The sequence below is a fragment of the Abramis brama genome (assembly GCF_963993115.1).
Source record: "Abramis brama genome assembly, chromosome: 23".
Lineage (NCBI taxonomy): Eukaryota > Metazoa > Chordata > Actinopteri > Cypriniformes > Leuciscidae > Abramis > Abramis brama.
This window is the reverse complement of record NC_139985.1, coordinates 26,514,986-26,536,534: the sequence shown is the minus strand read 5'-3', so window position 1 is coordinate 26,536,534 and position 21,549 is coordinate 26,514,986. Positions and strand designations below refer to the sequence as shown.

At 37.5% G+C, this 21,549-nt stretch overlaps 1 protein-coding gene across 4 annotated transcripts in view; it reads right to left on the bottom strand.

The window, feature by feature from the left end:
* Positions 1–21,549, bottom strand: part of acap3b (ArfGAP with coiled-coil, ankyrin repeat and PH domains 3b) — an 87,050-nt gene that overhangs the window by 39,565 nt on the left and 25,936 nt on the right. For all 4 annotated transcript variants that reach the window (XM_084100328.1, XM_084100327.1, XM_084100329.1 and 1 more), the window contains exons 2-4: positions 7,141–7,198; positions 2,377–2,496; positions 2,212–2,265 (exon numbers count right to left, since the gene is read on the bottom strand). In XM_084100328.1, coding sequence (XP_083956454.1) covers positions 2,212–2,265; positions 2,377–2,496; positions 7,141–7,198 — 232 coding nt within the window. The remainder of the gene's footprint in view (positions 1–2,211; positions 2,266–2,376; positions 2,497–7,140; positions 7,199–21,549) is intronic.

Here is a 21,549-nt window from a genome sequence, read left to right as displayed (position 1 = left end):
TACCCCTAAATGCAGCATATTGATACCCTGGAAATCCAGAGTTCTCGCGAGAGCACAAGTTGAATTTGCTCAGCGAGTTACTCTGGCGTCGAGTAATGATGCTCATTAAATATGCCCTTGTATCTGAGCTGCACCAATCACATCGGGTTATCTGATATAGGCGGGCCAGAGGCGAGTTAAAGATGACGACAGCGCTGTGACGTCGAAGTCATTAGTAAACATTGCAAGATGGCTATGGATGAACACCAGTTGTTTGAAACGGCTTTGGCCGCTACAATGAACGAGTTAGACTTGGCTTTTTATCTAAAACAGGAACAGAAGACGCCGCTCGAATCGTTCCTTTGCAAGAAGGGCGTTTTTGCCGACCGGATACGGTAAGAGTCTAATCTACCAGTTAGCTCCGCTGGTAGCTCGTATGGGGCTTGTTGTGATTGGTCGTAGTGTTATCCAATTGCGTGCTGTGAGATTTTCAAATGCATGCTTGGTGCCGCCCCTCGAGCTGGCTGATTTTCATTAGTCGACGCCAGACCATTAATCTTTCAGATTTAGTTCTGGATTTCCAGGCTAGCATATTGACACCAAATGCTAACTGTAAATCCACCTTTCTCTGTCTGGAGTCCAGTTGTTTATGATTTGCAGCGACCTATTTGCTTCTCTGTTCTTTATCTTTCGGCAGTCTGTAAAAATATACCTCAGATTTCTTGTCAAATCTAGTTGTACAGTCAATCGCAAAGCTCTTTCTCGTTTTAGATGTGTTTTGTGTGTTTTTCGCAGAATTCACGCTGAAAACAAATGCTGCCGCTCAGTCTTTCTGCCACTCGGTGACGTCACGTGCATAACCTCTATTATGATGCTTCTTTTTTTTTTTTTTAGTGTACGGAATTCAAACAGTATGCAGTTTTTCATTCATAAATGCAAGATGCTATAGGTAGTGGAATGAAAAAAGTAATACAAGGTGGTCTGGAGATGCTTTTTTAAAAACCTGAACTTCTATTAACTTGTGCTGTGTCAAGCCTGAGTTGCTGCAAAACACATGAGCGGAACAGATGAACTTGAGCAAAAACGTGTTCTGTTTGAACAGTGTCTTAAAGCTGTTATAATCTTTGATGTAGAACTATGACTTCTTTAACCCAAACTGAAAAAAATATCTAAATATTATTTATATTGGCATATTATTAAGTATAATGTCCATACTCCCAAAACTGATGAGTCACTGGTGAGCCTTTGTACTTTGTACTGATAATTTGGATTTTGCATTGTTTTGTAATGCCAATTGAGTGAAGTGACAAAAGTTTCCACCAAATTTTTGTAAACATGTTCTTTTGACGGTTTGACCTAGATGTGTTTCTGGTAAAGTCCAGGAATCCAGTGTTCACCACAGTCATGTCTCACAAAAACAGTTTATCACAAGAATAAACCAGTCTAATTAACCATAAAAGCAGCGAGAACAGAGGAAACATCCGACTGTTCGGAGACTGCTGATGCTACAAGCAGGAAGGGATCAGTCGTCTTTGGGCTGATAATTAAAAAAGCTGCAAGTCCTTTATACCACAGCCCTGGTATTTCCTCTCTCTTTAAAAGTGAATGTGGCTGTGGTAACAGGAGACATGTAGGGCTTTACACACTGATTGCCACTCTCTCTGTTTTCAATTATATTGAACCTCAAGAACAGGAAAACACCCCAAAAGTCTTGAGTGATGACGTACTCGGTCTCAGATTAACCAATAAATGTGATTAGACACCTGCTGAAATGAACGAGACATGGTTTCAAATGTACAAACCATTATACATTGAGCTGTGGTGCTCATGTGACCAATGCAAATTCAAATCTGGCTTGCAACATTTCCAATTCCCATTTCACCTAAAAGGTTCCTGAACATTTCCTGTCCTTATTATTCTCTCTTCTCAATAAAAGTGGCAAAAATGTCAATATGCAAGGCTCTTTATGACTCTGCAAATGGCTTTTGGGTGGCATGTGGAAAAAATCAGCCACATATGATGTGAAACACATTGTGTAAAGAGATCCACGTTCTCTGGTTTGAGTTACGCCCCACGGCACGCGTAATATGGTGTCATAATAAAAACACCCATGAGAGAGCCAGGTTATGGCAACATGATGAATCATTATGGGCCCTGACTGAAATGTGTATGTGTGTGTTTTATTATGGGACATGTGGCCATGCCGAGCGAGCCTGGGGAAATGTGTCTTACCATGTGATAGTTGACGATTTCCTGAAGGCTCTCTCCACACTTTTCAAGACATTCCTGAAATGAAGCAAATAACCAAAAAATCAACACAGCTCATGAGGTTCTGACTATTATCTGAGTCATTTGACTCGGATCATTTAGAAATAAATACTTGTCTGGGAAACTTACTGAGATCATCTCCTCCTTTTTGCAGTGGTGAGACAAGTCTCGAATGCCATTGACGAAGAGTTTATTAGCACTGACGTACACACGACCCGCTTCGATCATACCACTGCATAACTTCACCAGCTGATGGACAGAGAGACAGAAAACACTGTTTATAGTTATCAAAAAATAGATTTCGCTGCCAAAACTTTGGCCATGACTGTAGTACACACATTTTTCTAACTTTACGTTCTCTGTATGATAAACATTAAAAAACTGGAGGGCGTGAATTGATTTTATCATTTGGGAATCAGCTTCATTGTGATAAGTGGTCATTTGGGTCTATTCTTTTGATGCCAAAACATAATTGCTTTAGGTATCAAGCAAAAACACTAACACATTTTTATATATAAGGTTGAAATGAAGTTAATATAGTATCATCATGGTTGGTCACTGATCAAACTTAAACATCTGCTGGATTGGTTGCAGTCATGCTGTTGTTCTCACTGATTCGGTTTGGGATGATAGTATACCATTGAATACAACCAGTTAAAGTCCCCCTGTGGTGAAAAACAAGCTTTTAATGTTGTTTATGTGTCTATGTGGTGTTTTTAATTTGCTTTAAGACAAACCATGTGCAAATTCATAAGTCGACAGCATTGCTGAGTATTTTCTCTTTAAGACTGCAGTGAACCAAAGACAGTCTCAAAAACACGCTTTGAAATCGCTGGTGTTTCTGACGACACAAACTACCTTGTAACCAATCAGATCAACGTGTGATCGTCAACCAGTGGATCTCTGAGCTGAGTGAGTGAGTGGAGGCGGGGCTCATTTGCATATTCATAGAACCGTGTATACTAAATGAGGATAAAAGTATTGACTACAGTGGAACTTTAAATAAAAATTACCAAAATTTTCAAAAGCTCAAGAAACACAAAAGTTGTTTTATTTTTAGCAGGAAATTAATGAAGAGATTAAACTTCACAGAGTTTTAGCATGTTGTGCTTGTGAATGGTGTGCCAGGTACACACTACATGATTTTAGCCTCAATTATCACATTTGCCGACAGTTTTGTGGACATTTCTGACAAATGCTTGAAATTGGAGGCAAATCGGTGCTCGTTCACGCGAGCGGATTGTCAAAGATCCGATCTGTAAGAAGCACCGATGCATCGCCTTTGCCCATAAGATATTTAACATGCTTAATATTTGGACCCGTCCTGCAGTGTGAAATGTGTTTTGACTGAAAATGACATCGGCGATATACAGGGCAAGGGAAAGTCCAGGGGGAGGAGTCATATGCTGCGTCCCAATTCGCCTACTTATACTATGCACTAAAAGTATGTACTGTTTTTGAGAAGAAAGAGTACATACTTCTGAGTGTGAAGCAGAAGAGTATGCAAGCTTTGGGACATACTACTTCGTCATAATTGAGTCTTTAGCGGATGCTCTGTCGCTTAGTTACGTGCAACCTGTCACTGTTTAAACTGCCCTGTCAATCATCTTGCCACAGTTAAAATCCTCCACATTCAATTAAAATGAATTTCCTAATTAATTGTTTTGGAGAGAAAAGCAGTAGCACGTTGATCTGCCAGTCATGGGTCTTTCATTCGGAGAACCCTCCTCATGTTTGCAAATGATGCATTTAAAAGTTAATGACCAAACGCATCGTTATAAAAGTTCACGATGCTGTTTTAAATGAAACATAATGTGGATAACATTTAATAAATATATTTTCGTCAGGTTAGATTGATTACTACTGATTACAAACTCCTTTGTCTTAACCGCTCTACTTAACTGTTGGTCTCGCACATCCGACATGTTTGTAGTTTTTAAAACACTTTTTACTCTTGTTTGTAGTTCTAATCGAATCCCCCGAAATGGGTTTTGGGCAATATTAGCTTGGGACAAAACTTGCAAGTATCATAAACTTTTGTTGATCCCAGAGCTTGTTTTTAGCGATAATTCAAAAAGCCTATGGGAAAATCCTATTGGGTTTTTGTCGAGGGAACCAGTGTGATGCTAACAGCCGTTTGGCCTACAAAGTGAAGTCAGACCTGCACCACTCTATTCTCTCCTCCATATTCTTCTTTTTTTCTTTTTCACAGACAACTTGGATCGCAAGCTTTCTGTGGGCTACAATTTTTAACAAGAAGAAATCCAGTCTTGCATGATCTACTGCATCACATATCGTGTGTGTTTGGTTGTAAAAAGTAGTTTGTAGAGGAGACAGAGTTGTTTACGATGCTTCCTTTTGAAATGTTGAGTAATGTGTGATCCCGTCGCCGATCCGTTGTGTAATGTGGAGATTCAGGAGAACAGCGATCCGACGACTTTGAAAATCGCGTAGTGTGTTCACTGTTCACGGCATTAACATGTGTGAATGAATTTTAATTGATCAACTTCAATTAATCAACTAACATTTGTCTTTCTTGCAGGAATGACATTCATATGCTTTTAATGTTTCCAAACTCTTTGGGGAAAAACTTGTGACTTTGAGTGTATGTGTCTGTGTATTAATAACATAGTTTTGGGAAGTTAAACTAGACAGTCTGTTAGAACAAATGAAGTCATCATTAAAACCTTGTGATAAGTAATCACAAGATCAAAGTTTGCTTTAGTAACAGAGGGGTTTGCATATGAAGAACCAATCAAATAGTGGGGAAATTATGTAATGCAGCCTGAAATTTATGCCATACCTCTATACTATAAAAACTGTTGTATATGTGTTTTTCGGGGGGATTCTCAATGGAATTTGTCTGAGATCCTCCGGCCTTGCTTCTTGGGAGAGATTCCCTGAGAACTGCTCGGGAAGATCTCCTGGCCGTGATTAAAGCATTTAAAGGACATTTGCAGGTCTGTTTGTCGATTTATTCCTGCGCAGGAAGCTAGTTTAGGAAGGAAGTTAGTTTAGAGAAAACAAGTTAGATTAGGTAAGATATCCAAGTGAGGACGTCGCCAGGAGACGAGACTCAGATATCAGCTACCCGAGTGGGGACGTCGCCAGTAGACGAGACCCAGGTAGTTAGTTTAGGGAATAATCTACCCGAGTGGGGACGTCGCCAGTAGACGAGACCCAGGTAGTTAGTTTAGGGAATAATCTACCCGAGTGGGGACGTCGCCAGTAGACGAGACCCAGGTAGTTAGTTTAGGGAATAATCTACCCGAGTGGGGACGTCGCCAGTAGACGAGACCCAGGTAGATAGGCTTAGGGAAAAATTCCACGACACATGCTAAAAGTCTCACAGTGATTGTTAGCATGCTATAAGCTAACAGATTCAGCTAAAAGAAGATTCAGCCATCAAAAAAAAAAAAAAAAAAAAAAAAAATGTATATATATATTGTTAGTGTAGTGTATGTACACACAAAAGCCTCTTTGGTCTAGCTTTTATTTGAGCATCTTACACTAATTCTGTGCTAATTAAAAGTCTGGGGCTTTTCATATTGAAAAAAACTTGCAATAATAAGCAGACGTTGCCCTTGTATGCAGATTTGGAAGCTTCTAATAATACCCTGAAGCAGCTGAGAGCTACAAGACTGCAGTTTCCTGAAGCAAATGTTCAGCATCCTAATGCTAAATAGGTTTCTCCCTCAATCTCCATTAATCCTGTATGGCGTACGAGCTGGGATTTAGCTCAGCGCACATTTGTTATGCTGTTTTATCCATGCACTAATGCGCTAGTCCTTAGTTAGCTCAGCATTCAGAAGGCCTCAAACCAACATCTCAATTAAATGAGGCGACACTGATCAAATGAAATGGAAGTTGCGTCCCAAACTATACACTATGCACATAACCATCTAGTGTACTATGTGAGATTTTTATGTTTTTTTTTTTTTTGTTATCCAGCATTTGAGTCTGATAGCCCTTCCCCCTCCTGCAACAGTTGAGTGCATGAAGCGTCCAACATGCCACACTTTGATTTTCGGGTTAAATAAGCACATCATCCGGGTATTTGAATTGCACTTCTTCTTTTTGGAATTTTCAATGTGAACACACTATTTATACAACAAAATGGCACAGAATAGTGCATAAGTTTGCGACTTGGGATACACCTGAAGTTACTTTTTTTTATTATCAAGGTCTCTTTATTGAGAAAGCAAGAAAGAGTTATGTAACATGCATCAGAACTCTAGAGACTAATAGAGGTAGAACAACAAAAACACCCTTCAAAACAGAAAAACATTTAATATTAAAGAAATCCCATATAAATAGGCCTATGCAGTAAAAAAAGTTACAAATATATATATATTTTAAATCATAGCGTACATTCAGTACAGTTCTTCAGCGACCATGTTCTCCACAAAACTTAAAAAAGGCTGCCAAATGGTAAAAAATCTCCTAGCTGATCCTTTCATAGAATATCAGTTTTTGTTTCCAACTGTATATCATACATGACATCCTTAATACAATGTCCATATGTTGGAGGGAAAGAGTCTTTCCATTTATACTAAATTAGCCTTCTGGCAAGAAGTGAACAAAAAATGATATCCTGACTAATTAATCCATTGCATTTGGTATTGTTGGAGCAACACATTGATCAAACATTTTAGAAAAAGTCTCAAAGATCAAACCCCAGTAATTCAATATCTTCGGTCATGACCAGAATCTGAGTCAATCTATCCTTAGACCAATGGAGGCGATGTGCAGTTTTGAACTGGATGACCGTATGCCTGAGACTAACAGAGGATGAATATATTCTTTGGATTGATTCATGCCATGTATCATCTGATATTTGTTCTTCCATTTAACTTCACACCTGAAATAATATCAAATAGATTTTATTCATACCTTATCTAGCTTGGCTTCTATTTCCACAACATCAGTCTCAACTTCATCGATATTCGCCCTGCAAAGACACAAGAAAAACACATTATTCATTAGATGATAGATTTATCACAGTCATTTCTGATTGGTGATATCAAAAGGACAAGCAAACAGTTTTTGGGGACTCACGCTGACATTTTACAACCTGAACTAACCGTGCACGCATGTCATAAAAATACTTTATTGAAAAGTTGTTGTTTTTTCGAAGAAATTGTTTGAGGTAGTTTTGTTTAATTGTTTTGATTAATCGTTAAAAGATCGCGATCTCGATTCAAACACCCACCCGGTATAAAAGTTTATAGTTTAGATATAAACACTGATGTCTACGGTAGATCGAAATGGAGCAAATCCCCTTTTGAAAAGTAACTTGGCGCTTCAAATAACGATTGTATCAATTACATTGTTATGCCACTAGGTGGCGACAAGTGAAGTATTTATGAGTGAATCATTGAATCATTCATTTAAACCTTTAAAAAAAAAAAAATGTATAATTAAACATTTTTAAAAAGACTGCAGCAATTATTATTTTGTCAGAAACATTTTTGAGACCAAATCTATCTTAACCACTGTCAAAAGTCAAACTCAAAAACATAAATTTGTATATTTTAGTCTTAAAAATTAGGATCTGTGAGGAACGTGTGAAAAAACAATAGGATATTCATACCACATAACTATTTTGATGTATTTACATTTCAGTAAGTTTTGCTTTACTATTCCAATATTGGCATAACAATACAAGTCCAGTTTTTGAGGAGTAACACCACATGACATTTTACAACCTGAACTAGAACTAACCTTGCCATGTAATAAAAAAAAATAAACGAAAATGTTACATTAAATGATGATATTTTTAAAAATTGTATTAAAATATATATTTTTTAATTAAATACATTAAGAAATATTTTTTACTCATGATATCAGGACAGTTTTTACTTTTTGCCACCCAATAAATAGCAAAATAAACTGTCTGACTGCACATTATTATGCTGTTACCCCTTTGACTTCAGTGACATCCAGTGATCCACCTATTTGTTCTCAATACAGACTGACAATAGAAAGACTTATCAATTCACGTCTTCACACTCTTTCTCTCTGCAGCGAGAATGCTCTGTGATTAGGTTACAACTTTATGAACATTAATTTCATAAATGCATGAAGACATACATCTAATCTCAAGCTCGCTAAAAGCCTTCCTAATCCAGTTTAGATTCCAGCTAAAAGCTATTGCTCTTAGTCAGCTCAGCACAGTTGGTGGAAATTTGAAGAAACACTGTTGAGGTTTTCATGCGAGTCCCTCCACGGCTCTTCCTCCCACACAGCATGCTCTGTTACTTAGATTTATCACATTATCAACTCAAGCAGGGCCGAGAGGAGTCCAAGCACGAAACATATGTGTGGCTCTGCATGCAAGCCTTGCACATATATCTGTGACATCCCACCTGATAATCGTTCTAAACTATGGTACAGTATATATATCAAAGCATCATGGTATTACCAGCACTGTAACGCTACGGTACTTTTTTGTAATAAATTTCACCCATTTATTAGGAAAAACACAAACAAATTATATAAAAAAGTATATTTTAATCTTAAAATGTAGGATCTTTGAGGAAGTATAAACAAAACTTTGCTTTACTATTCTACTTTTGCATAACAACACATTTTGATTTGATCGAGCTTATTCTGCTGTAGCCAGCTCTCAGAAGGTCAGCTTTCATTGGCCAAGGACCGCCCAGAGTGACACGTAAAGCAACCAATCACAGTTCGTTTTGTTACACGTCATGTTTAGGGGCGTGAAAATATAAAGGCGATGTCCCTACAATAACAGAATGGCGGTAATCTAACAAATAATTCATTCAAGAACGTTGTGCAAGTTTACTGCAACAATGGCGGCGCTTTTGAAAATCCAGCGTTTAGCTCATTGTCACAGTTGTAAACATAATGGCTTTCTTTTTCCATGAGGGGGTTTGGCATCACAGCATCTTTGTTTCCAGGCAGACCGCTAAAGAACGCAACACACACGTCTCCAGGAAATCCTGTGGAATTCAACCAACCAGACGACGTCTTCAAAACTCCTGAAGTGTTTCCAATGTTGTGTGCCTTATGCATCAAACGCTGATGCTGAGACTACATGAAGCACGACAGTCGAGTTCTGGAGGTCAAAATCTCACAAACCTTTAAAGACAGACCTACTGTGAGTTAACTTAGTTCTAAAATAATCGTATTTAACAGCAGAATTCGTGGTAAAAAAACAAAAACTACATTATCCATGATGCTGAATGGAAAATTCCACCAATCAGAGAGTAGAAAAAAACAAAACGCAAATGGTAAATAATTTGAACATCTGTGACACATCAGCTGCATTAAAGGAACACACCGACTTTTTGGGACTTTAGCTTATTCACCGTATCCCCCAGAGTTAGATAAGTCCATACATACCCTTCTCATCTCCGTGCGTGCCGTAACTCTGTCTGACGCACCCACCGCTAGCCTAGCTTAGCACAAAGACTGGATGTAAATGGCTACAGCTAGCATACTGCACCCAATAAGTGACAAAATAATGCCAACAATTTCCTATTTACATGTTGTGATTTGTATAGTCACAGCTTGTACAAATAACAAGGTCACATGAGACACAGCCATCTTCTAACCGTACACATACTGGGAACTATATTCTCAGAAGGCGAAGCACTGCTACTTGGGCGGAGTGATTTACTCCAACTCTGAGCGAACTCTCTGCTCCTCACCACGGGGCTTCTCAGGTGCTGCGAGTAAATCACTCCGCCCAAGTAGCAGTGCTTCGCCTTCTGAGAATATAGTTCCCAGTATGTGTACGGTTAGAAGATGGCTGTGTCTCATGTGACCTTGTTATTTGTACACGCTGTGACTATACAAATCACAACATGTAAATAGGAAAATGTTGACGTTATTTTGTCACTTATTGGGAGCAGTATTGCTAGCTGGAGCCATTTACCTCCAGTGTTTGTGCTAAGCTAGGCTAGCGGTGGATGCGTCAGACAGAGTTAAGGCACGCACGGAGATGAGAAGGGTATGTATGGACTTATCTAACTCTGGGGGATACGTTGAATAAGCTAAAGTCCCAAAAAGTCGGCGTGTTCCTTTAACACCACTTTCTACCATAAAAATCATAGTAAAGCATGGTATGTCACGGCTTATTGCTTCATTACATATAACAGCCTGAAAAAAAACTAAACAAATACACCCATATGTGTGGATATGCCTCTTCTGGGTAATTTGATTATCTTCTGCTTTGGAAGATACTGTCACATTGTACTCCTTGTAAAACGTGATGCCAGCCTCTAACCGTTTATGCCATCTCTGGCCACAGGAGAGTTTCTGTCCCTAATGCAGCCCGGCCTCCAGGGACCACACAACCATTAGACCAAAACACACCCACACGCTGAACAAACACTTAAAAAATGAACGACCAGAGACATAAAGGTCAGTTGTCATGGCAACCGCTAAGTGGGGCACAGAGGTCGCGGGGGGGACTTCTGCTCTGCTTGTGTGGGTCCTAACAAGACATATTGTTATGGAGTTATGAGCAATCAATACCACACACACACACACACACCCATTTAAACAGCTCTGTCATCTCTGATGCAGTCATTAGCCTTCTGGGACGGACTGTTGACCAGTTTTCAGTTATTTTAAACACTTTAAACAGGAAAGGTCAGCTGTAACTGGCTGAGACCAGTCCTGGAACAAACTGACAACTGTGACACAATGCAAATGTTTTGTTTTTACTGAGGAGAGAATTGGGGTCAATGACAGGAGCAGGATCTATTTTCTTTTTTCTTTCTTTAATGTAACAAATAAAATACATTAATTAAATAAAAATTTATAAAATTAAATAACTAAACTAAAAACTGAAACAAAATGAATCAATATATTAAGTTTAACTATTAACTATATATTAACTATAAAGACAAAAAATAATAGAAAATAAAATAAAGATTATACAGCAAAAACTTTAAAATTAAAATAAAAACAGAAAAAAAAAAAAAAAACTAATTCAAAATATAACTCAAAAATAAGTATTACAACAAATAATGATAAAAAAACAACAAAACATTAAAATTAAAATAGAAATTAGTTTTTTTGGAAGTTTTTATACATTTTTATTTCAGTTATTTTAGTACATCAAGTTAAACTCAATGAACATGATAAATGTTCCCTTGGCAACTAGCTGAAATAAAATACGTTTTTTATGGTTTTACTGAACTATAATAACCCTGGTGTCAAGGTCAATAAGTCACTTAAGATTTAGTTCATGTTGTAAAACGTCATGTTGTCAGAGTTATGTTCGGTTTTTGGTTTCATTGTGTTTTCAGTGTTCCTGTCAGTTGACCCAGTTCCTCCAGTATGTCTGACTGCTGTATTCTGTTAACCTGTTGTCTAATTAACTAACTCATTAGGTCCTCGTTTGCTCTTGTACATTTTCTGCTTGTGTTCCAGCTTTATACCAATACAACACGTGACATTTGGTGCGAATTACGAAAAACAATGATACTGATGTAAAATAAAAAAAATAAATTTTTTATTAAGATTCACATGTATTCAAGGTTTAAGGAAATGATCATTACTTTTTACTTCTTGTTTACGACATGACATTTTTCATTAAAGCTACACTGTGTATTTTTTTAAGTTGATTCTTAGCAAAAAAACACTTTGTTCTTTCAAAATGATATGTGCTCATTTAATGTGTAATTACTTCTACCAACTAATCAAGTATTCTCGTAAGCGTAGAATCTGCCATTTAGAATACATATGAGCGAGTCGCTCGAATGGCGGCAGCCATGTTGCGCCTCCATCTTGAAAATACATTAGCCAAAGAGGGACATACCTGGAAATTCAAGCTTCGCCTTTCGCATTTTTACACTCAGTGGCACCGTGACGAATGCGAGGGGGAGATTACTCGCGACTGCCGGCAGATTTGAAATAATACGGCCACCGTAGGAGTTAAAACGCCCTCGGAATGGGAGGGGCTAGAAAGTAATATTCAGTTGGTAGTCATAATTTCACCGCTAGATGGGAGAAAATCCTACACAGTGTAGCTTTAACGCTTCCCCACCATTTTCAGAATTTTCTTGCAATCCATGTTTTCACTGTTATACAGTAGGAGGCGCTATTACACATCTTCTGAAAGAATACTGAATCTCCGGATCAAAACACAGGAGAAGAAGCAGAAACAAGCGACAGAAGCATTGCTTACGCACATGTAAAATAATCCGATCATCAAACATTAAACAGCATATAAATGAAAACTGACTAACATTACTGAATGAAATGTCGACCCAGACAAGCTAGGACCGTGAAGCTTTGGGGTGTTGATGGACTCGATCTACTCCATCTGTGGTTTCTCTCAGGGGAGAGGGAGAGATCGGGACAACAGAGCCAAACTCCAGTCCAAAACAGCTCTTCCAGAAGGTGTGGACCTTCACTGAGAGCATCTCTTGGACTCATCACTGCTACACGATTGAGCAATAACTTATCAAAACAATCCCAATGTGCATTTGTAATGCTAGAACATCATTATTTCATGCTAGGGGCGAGAGAGGTCACGCTTTGTTGTTCAGCCTTAACTTGTAACCAGACTCATGATGACTGGACGGCATGTCAACTGTGATGAACTGCGAGGATGCCACATTCCCGGGATCTATTGTTAGGAGGATCCTGAGCATCTACAAACAGCTGCTGGTCCTTCAGGTTCCCCAGTATGTGGGCTTTTCCAGCGAGTTTAGGTACTGACTGTAAAAAGCTGTGGCTAGCATCAACCATTGAAATAAATGTGTGTTAACAGACAGTAAGGGTGAGGTGTCTTTATTTAATTAAAGAGTCACATGTATTGTATGACGTCACACCCACAAGCAAATTGCAAGACTGTCCAAATGTCCAATTTGAACTATACTGATGATAAGTGGAGGTAGTCAAGGTTAAACAAAAATGTGATAATATTGTAAATGACACTGATTTAATTTACAACATCCTTCAAATAATGTAAGTACACTGTAACTTGGAAACAGAGATGGGTATAATACAGGGTGTGTATAGGCCTGTCTCGATTATTGATTAATCATCTGATTGTGGTTATTTTTTATAATTGCAATTATTTGAGATATAATCGCAATAATTGTGCAGTTTAAATTTTAATCACATTTTGCCATTCAAATAAAATAAATTTAAGCATTCAAAGAAATGCCATCAAATCCAATATTGTGTCTTCCTTAAAGCTTGTGGGTTTAATCAGACTACATTATTATATTTTATTTTATATTATATTACTTTATATTATATTTAAATAATTCATTATATAACATTGATTGTTAATGAATAATGATCACTGAAGTTCACTGAAAAAAACTAAGTAAAACGTATTTAATTTTTCTTTTGCAAGTTTTTGAATGCAGATTTTTTAAAGTAAATTTCACATATTGAATTAAGTAAAATCTACTTAACTAAGTTAAGTAAATTTAACAAATAAAATAAGTAATACATTTGTTTGAGTAATTTCTACTTATTTGAAGTTTACTTTGCAAATACATTTCACTCAAACAATATAACACTTAATTAAACAACGCCTTTAAAGTGTATGCTTAAAACATCTACAGTCATGGTCAAAATTGATGGCACCCCTGATAAATATGATAAAAAATGGCTGTAAAAAATAAATCTGCATTGTTTATCCTTTTGATCTTTCATTCCAAAAATTCACAAAAATCTAACCTTTCACTGAAGTAAAAGAATTGAAAGTGGGGGGTAAATCACATTATAAAATAAATGTTTTTCTCCAAAACACGCTGGCCATAATTATTGGCCCCCTGTTATTAAATACTTTCTGCAACCTCCTTTTGCCAAGATAACAGCTCTGAGTCTTCTCCTATAATGCCTGATGAGTTTGGAGAACACCAGACAAGAGATCAGAGACCATTCCTCCATACAGAATCTCTCCAGATCCTTCAGATTCCCAGATCCATGTTGGTGCTTCTCTTCAGTTCAGCCCACTCATTTTCTAAAGGGTTCAGGTCAGGGAACTGTGACGGTCATGGCAGAAGCTTCATTTTGTGCTCAGTTACCCATGTTTGTGTTGATTTTGATGTTTGTTTTGGATCGTTGTCCTGATGGAAGATCCAACCACGGCCCATTATAAGATTTCTAGCAGAGGCTGTCAGGTTTTGATTTTTTATCTGTTGGTATTTGCTAGAATCCATAATACCATGTATCTGAACAAGAAGTCCAGGACCTCCAGCAAAAAAATAGGCCCACAACATATAAGATCCAGCAGTATATTTAACCGTAGGCATGGGGGACTCTTCATCCCTGTTTGCACCAAACACATCTGGTGGGTTTGCTGCCAAAAAGCCCTTTTTTTTCATTTCATCTGACCACAGAATCCGGCCCCTTTTGAAGATCCAGTCATGTCTGACAACTGAATATGCTGGAGTTTATTTTTGGAAGAGCGAGGAGCATTTTTCTTGAAGCCCTCCCAAACAACATGTGGTGATGTAAGGGTTGTTTGATAATTTTTTTTTTAGGCTTTCTGACCCCCAAGACTCAACTAATTTCTGCAATTCTCCATCTGTGATCCTTGGAGAGTCTTTGGCCACTCAAACTTTCCTCCTCACCATCCATTAAGACAATATACAGTAGACACATCCTCTTCCTGGCAGATTCGTAACATCTTTAGTTGATTATAACTTCTTAATTATTGCCCTGATGGTCAAAATGGGGATTTTCAATTCTTTAGATATTTTCTTACAGCCACTTTCTATTTTGTGAAGCTCAACAATCTTTTGCTGCACATCAGAACTATATTCTTTGGTTTTACTCATTGTGATGGATGATTAAGGGAATTTGGCTTTTGTGTTTCCTCATATTTAAACTCCTGTGAAACAAGAAGTCATAGCTGGAGAATTCCATGTTCCTAGTCACCCTGGTGTGCTAAAAAAGGTAAATATTAATGGGAATATATACTTCAGAGATATTTTTCTCATAAAAAATTCTAGGGGTGCCAACAATTATGGCCAGCGTGTTTTGGAGAAAAACATTTATTTCATATTGTGATTTACCCCACAATTTCCATCCATCCACTTAAATGAAAGGTTAAATTTTTGAATGAAAGATCAAAAGGATAAACAATGCAGATTTATTTTTTACAGCCATTTTTTATCATATTTATCAGGGGTGCCATCAATTTTGACCATGACTGTAATACAGTAGATATTGTGTAGACAACATATCTACATTATAGAAATAATAGCCAGCCAAACACAGAGACCTCAATACTTGGTACACAATAACAGTAACATTTGTTGGGTCATTTTTGAGTATGATTGGATCATTTTGACTAGAAAATTATGTCACAAATAATCCAGATGTCACAAAACAGCAGGTTACTAAACCTAACAACAAAAGCAACGATAAAACAGTGTAAATACAGCTGGGAAACTGTGAAAATGCATCCTTATTAATTATGCATGCCCCAGTGTATGATGGGAACACCAGTATCAGAAAGTTGAGTAGGTTTTACTTAATTTTATAATGTTGATATTTACACTAATTTCTACAAGCTTAAATTGAGTGTTAATGCTGAATGTACTTTGTTTTTTAAATTCTTCGCCTGAAATAACTTATTCAGGTAGAAATTACATTTGTTTTTTATGAAGTATTTACTTCACCATAGAATATTTTTTAAATAATATGAGCCTTTTTTATAATATATACGATTTCAAGTTACAAAATAAAACATAAAAAATAATGCATTACGCTTTCACTGTAAGTGACACAAAAAACCCCCCGATGAAATCATTAATCGCAATTGTCTGACAGTTCATCTTCAGCAGAAAACTCCTGATTGTGACAGGCGTGCGTGTCCTGAATCCTTATCTATTTTTAATGTCGAATCCACTAGATCACAGACACACTAACTTATCTGAGATGAGGGATAGATGGATGCCTAGACTACATGTTTGCATGCATGTGTCTGTTCACTTAAGCACTATCTAGTGCAGGGATGGGCAACTTCGGTCCTGGAGGGCCACTGTCCAACAGAGTTTAGCTTCAACCCTAATCAAACACACCTGAACAAGCTAATCAAGGTCCTTGGGATTACTAGAAAATTACAGGCAGGTGATTTTTTCAGGGTTGGAGCTAAACTGTAGGACAGTGGCCCTCCAGGACCGAAGTTGCCCATCCCTGATCTAGTGTGTCAGACTGTCCTGTTCACTCGAGTGAGTGGACACTGATGTGATGGTGCTGATGGGGGAGGGTCTCACGTGTCTCTCATCTTAAGCTCGGCTGCGCAGCCTCCCATACATCTAGAAGCTATTCTTAGCCCCGCGCGCGCAGGCATGATGAATATGTGCGCGCATGTGTGTCTGCATCACATGAATCTATGCTCATAACTCTCAGCCTGATCTTTCAGATCAGCCCTGAGGTGAGATGCAGAGCCTGGAGGATTCCTCATCAAAAGAGCACTGTGGACAATCTCAACACACAACATCTCTGTCAGCCTCAGGGAACTGTGATCTAAATATAACAAACAAGCATTGATAACATTGTAACACTGATTAATGTGCAGATGGGTGTAAAATCGGCACGACATTTTAAAGACAACACGAAATCACCCAAGAATCCCATCTTACTATTTGTTATGTTAAAATAATTTATTCCATTCCAATATAATATACAGGTTGATTTACTTGAAAAGTGTAACACTAGTTCTGTAGGCAACTGTACAATTATTTGTTTATATAATCTTTTTATTGGGTTGTACACACATCCATATCCATATATATCTATATCTATATCTATATCTATATCTATATCTCTATATCTCTATATCTCTATATATCTATATATCTATATATCTATATCTATATATATATATATCTATCTATATCTATATATATGGAGATATATATATGGAGAGATATATATATACATACACACACACACACACACACACACACACACACACACACACACACACACACACACACACACACACACACACACACACACACACACACACACACACACACACACACACACACACACACACACATAGCAGTCTCTTAATCTCACCAAAGCTGCATTTATTTGATAAAAAATAAAGTAAAAACAGTATTACTGTGAAATATTATTACAATTTAAATGAACTGGTTTCCGTTGTAATATATTTTTAAATGTAATTTATTCCTGTGATCAAAGCTGATTTTTTTTTTAGGATCATTACGCAGTCTTCAGTGTCACATGATCCTTCAGAAATCACTCTAAGGTAATTTCTTATTATTATCAATGTTTAAAACTGTTTTAGCTTCCTTTAAAAAATAAAAAATAAAAATAAAAAAATCACGATACACTTATTAAAAAGTGTGGGGTAAGATTTAAAAATAAAAAATTTCGCAAAGGCAAATTAACTTGATCAAAAGGATCATGTGACACTGAAGACTGGAGTAATGATGCTGAAAATTCAGCTTTGCATCACAGGAATAAATTACATTTTAAAATATATTCAAATAGAAAACAGTACTTTTAAATTGTAATAAATTCGAATTATTCTGATAAGTGTTTTAAATTTATTTTAAATATACATTACATGTATGTATTAATCATTTTGAATTATTTGATTATTTTTAATTACTATTAATAATGCCGTAATAATACTAATTATTATTATTATTATTATTATTATTATTATCAAAATTTAAATATATAAACATAGTAAAAATTGTGGCACATGTACTTCTGGTTATGACCTCTGGCTTAACATTTTTCTTCTTTTCATGACACTTCAAATCCAATAAAATAAAATCAAGTTCCCTCAGCTAAATTCGACATGTAAAGTGAGAATGGCAACAATAAAAATAAAAAAAATAAAAATTGTGGGTCTCATCCTTTCTAGTAAAGATGATGTCCTGTAGTTTCATTGCTGGAATGTCCTTGCTCGGCTGTAAACATCCTCGATTTCACAGACTGTTAAACTGATGCGGTGGAATTTGCAGGTTTAATGATTTGCTGAAGAGAAACCGTAAAACTTTATGTGCTCCATTTGATGGCCAAGATAAGCAATTTTGAGGAAAAGAAAAAAAAATTACATTTTTATGATAAAAATATGACTGCTGCAAAATGCCATTTTATTCATCTTATTGCTTGTTTGTCTTTCTTTAATTATCTCCCAAAGAACTAACAGACATGAACCACCTTCAATCTGTCTTTTACTCTGTTTTTACTCTAGTTCTTTGTTTTCACTCTTGCGGCTGAGATTGAATGATCCTGATTCTCACTGTAAAAACACAAGCTCGCTGTGAGCAACATCTCTCGGAGAGTGAAACAGCCGAACAGCTGCAATGCAGCCATAGATCTTCTATATATGAAGGGGAATTATAAAGACACCTGCGAGTCTACTAAAATGCCATGCTGTCTTCGGAGTCCTAGTGCAGCGAAGCACATTCCCTGAGCTGTTTCCGCTCACAAAGCCTGGACTGTTAGCAAACAAACTCAATAGGCCAACACAGGGGCTGTTTTCATCCGCTGAATGACTGGGGCCTTCAGGGCCCATAGCAAACGGATCACTGAATATCAATCTGTGTCCACATGTGTCCGCTATTTACAGGCTTTACTTTATTAGCAACCAAAACAACAAATGTGAGGCGCTTTATCTGGGGAAACTGAAAGAACAGAGGAGACGTTTTTCAAGTCGGAGACACAAGACAAATTTGTTTGGTTTCACAACAAGAGGGAAGACTGGTTGGTTCGGGAGCACAACGCCTTCGGCAAAATGGAGGACTATCACATTCTTAACATTTGCTCTTGACGTTACCAAAATATATAGGTCACAATTTATGAGGATATTTAATTCACTGAACATGCATAAATGAATAAGCAAGTTCTTTAAGGTAAACGGATATTAAAATGGCAATGCATGCAATATGTGACCAGTTATACATTTTTCATTCTTTATGCAGAGAGGCTTAGGGTAAGTTTACAGGACAATGATACTAAAAACAGTTGCGTTTTTGAAAGTTTTGCGTACAGACGACAACATTGTCACAACGATCCTCGTTCACACGGATCCGCGAAAACGATTAAAAAACGCTGTATTCTGCTGCCAGGCCAGTAGTTGGCGATGTCACTTTGTAAGAAACACTACATGGCTATAGACTGAACACATAATATGCATGACGTCACCGTTTTCACAAAATTATAGACTTTGTAGTTTACACGGAGACGACAACAGTATTGTTCTGAAAAACCCATTGAAAAACCCATTTTCAAAAGTTTGTGTTTTCAGGCCCCCAAAATGTCGTCGTCTTGTAAATAAACTGCTAAAATGTGTCAAGTTTTTTCCTTTTTAGTTGAAAACGGTGTGTAAACACCCCTTTAAAACGCTGTTCTAGAATGCTGTTAGAATTAAACTTGTGATTGTGCACCAAGTTTACTGTGCATGCAGGCTTATTTTGAGAAAGCTGTACTCTTATAACCCATTATATACTTGCATTTTTTTTTTTTTTTTACAAAAACCCTATGATAAGGCGTTTTAAATGTATAACACAGCTCTCTATAATGCTTGATTCTGATTGGTCAGTCGCAACATACCGAAGGTCAGATATTCCCTTATAATGATCGTCGTCAATAGCAATGCTGAATAATGAGTGCTCAACTGGGTATTTGAGGTCGGCGCTTCATTTGTGTCTCTCATATCACACTCTCTCGTTTAAATCAAATGCAGCTCATGCCATTTTGAGTCTCAGTTATCAACTGTATTTACTGTAAAATGAAACTAGAGGACTTCGGTATTAATATTACACCTAAGGTTATATTGTGGACATCTCTTTGCTAGAATGGTTATTTGTACACTGTAATGGATTATAAGATAATAAACAGGTAAGATGTCTTCTCAAATCAATTTTTCATGTTCCCGTTATTATTAATATGGTGAAAAGCTGTGTGATAAGTGATACGACTGTACATTATCCCCTAACATGTTTGTCTTGTTTGAACTTGTCTGCTCATCTAGGCTTCTTACTAGACTGCTTTTCTTCATGAAAGCTTTGCTTTAAATGAGCTAATCAAATATTTCAACTCAAATCAATATTTTGTGTCTAAATATCTACTTATGTGACAAGCGGCCACGCAATAAGCGAGATAACGTACATCGCAAAATAAACCTCTTCTGGGTGATACAAGACCCCTCCGCATTGCGTCCTCATAGTTTGCGATAACAACCGGCTGGATGTTCATTACCACTTGCGTATATAGGGTTAGTGAGCCAAAACGCCATGACTTGATGCGTCACATTGTGTGTGAGATCAAGGAATCTGCGGGTGGCCATGTAAACTCACTAGCATTAACCTCCACACATCACTGGAGTTTGTTTGATCACCCTGGTATTACGCCGCCTTCTAAATCAGTGAGCGGCGTTGAGAGATAATGACAAGGATCTCACCCTCGAAACCCACAGAGAGCGTGAGAGCCTCTCAGATCATGGTGCCGTACGTCAACATGTTAACTGTAACATTGAGGTATGACCCCGTTTATCACTCCTTTCACTGGTCACACTGGGAGAAGCACGTTTGTTAATGGTGTTATAATGACTTTCAGATGGTGTAGAGGAAGAGTCGACCGTTGCACTGGATGACAGGATCAGATGCCGCCCATCAGCTGCGCAGCATCTGTTAGCGAGGGAGTGTAGCCGTCGTGTGTAATGGAGTGAGCCGTTCCCCAATCCCCAAATCTTGGAACATGGGAAAACGGGCCACAGGAGTTGGAGAGAATCCAGAGTTGAGAAGAAACGACAGTTCCCAGATGTTCCCATCTGTCTTGAGCGATATCTTCTGTAGTCCAAGGTTCATGAGGGCGTCTCTTGTGAGAAGTATCACCCTCATCCACTTTGTGGAATGAGATCCAAACGTCTGAACAGGAGAATGAACCAGATGAGAAGGTGACAGAACCCTAAGGTAAAACACCAAATAGTTCCCTCAGGAGCGGGACTGATTGCTTAAGCGACGGTTCAGAGAAAAACCAACCCAAGTGCAAAGACCTCATTTGTGGTGAGAGAAAAACAAGTACTAAAAGTGTTGGCCAGGCGAGGTTTACTTTGGCCCTCAATCTTTCCTCTGCAAACTGCAGGGGAGCAAATAGCACCTTTTCCCTAAGTTAGCTAAAGACCTACGCCAAGTATTAGGCAACATTACGAGGCTTAAAACCGTTATACATCTGCACAGAATACACGATCTGTTCTGAAGTAAAAACACAAGCTTTCTTGTTTATACAGCAGTACATTTGTACTGTTTAATGATCCTCAATTTGCTGTTCCTGAATGTTCAAATATTACATCACTGTTTCACT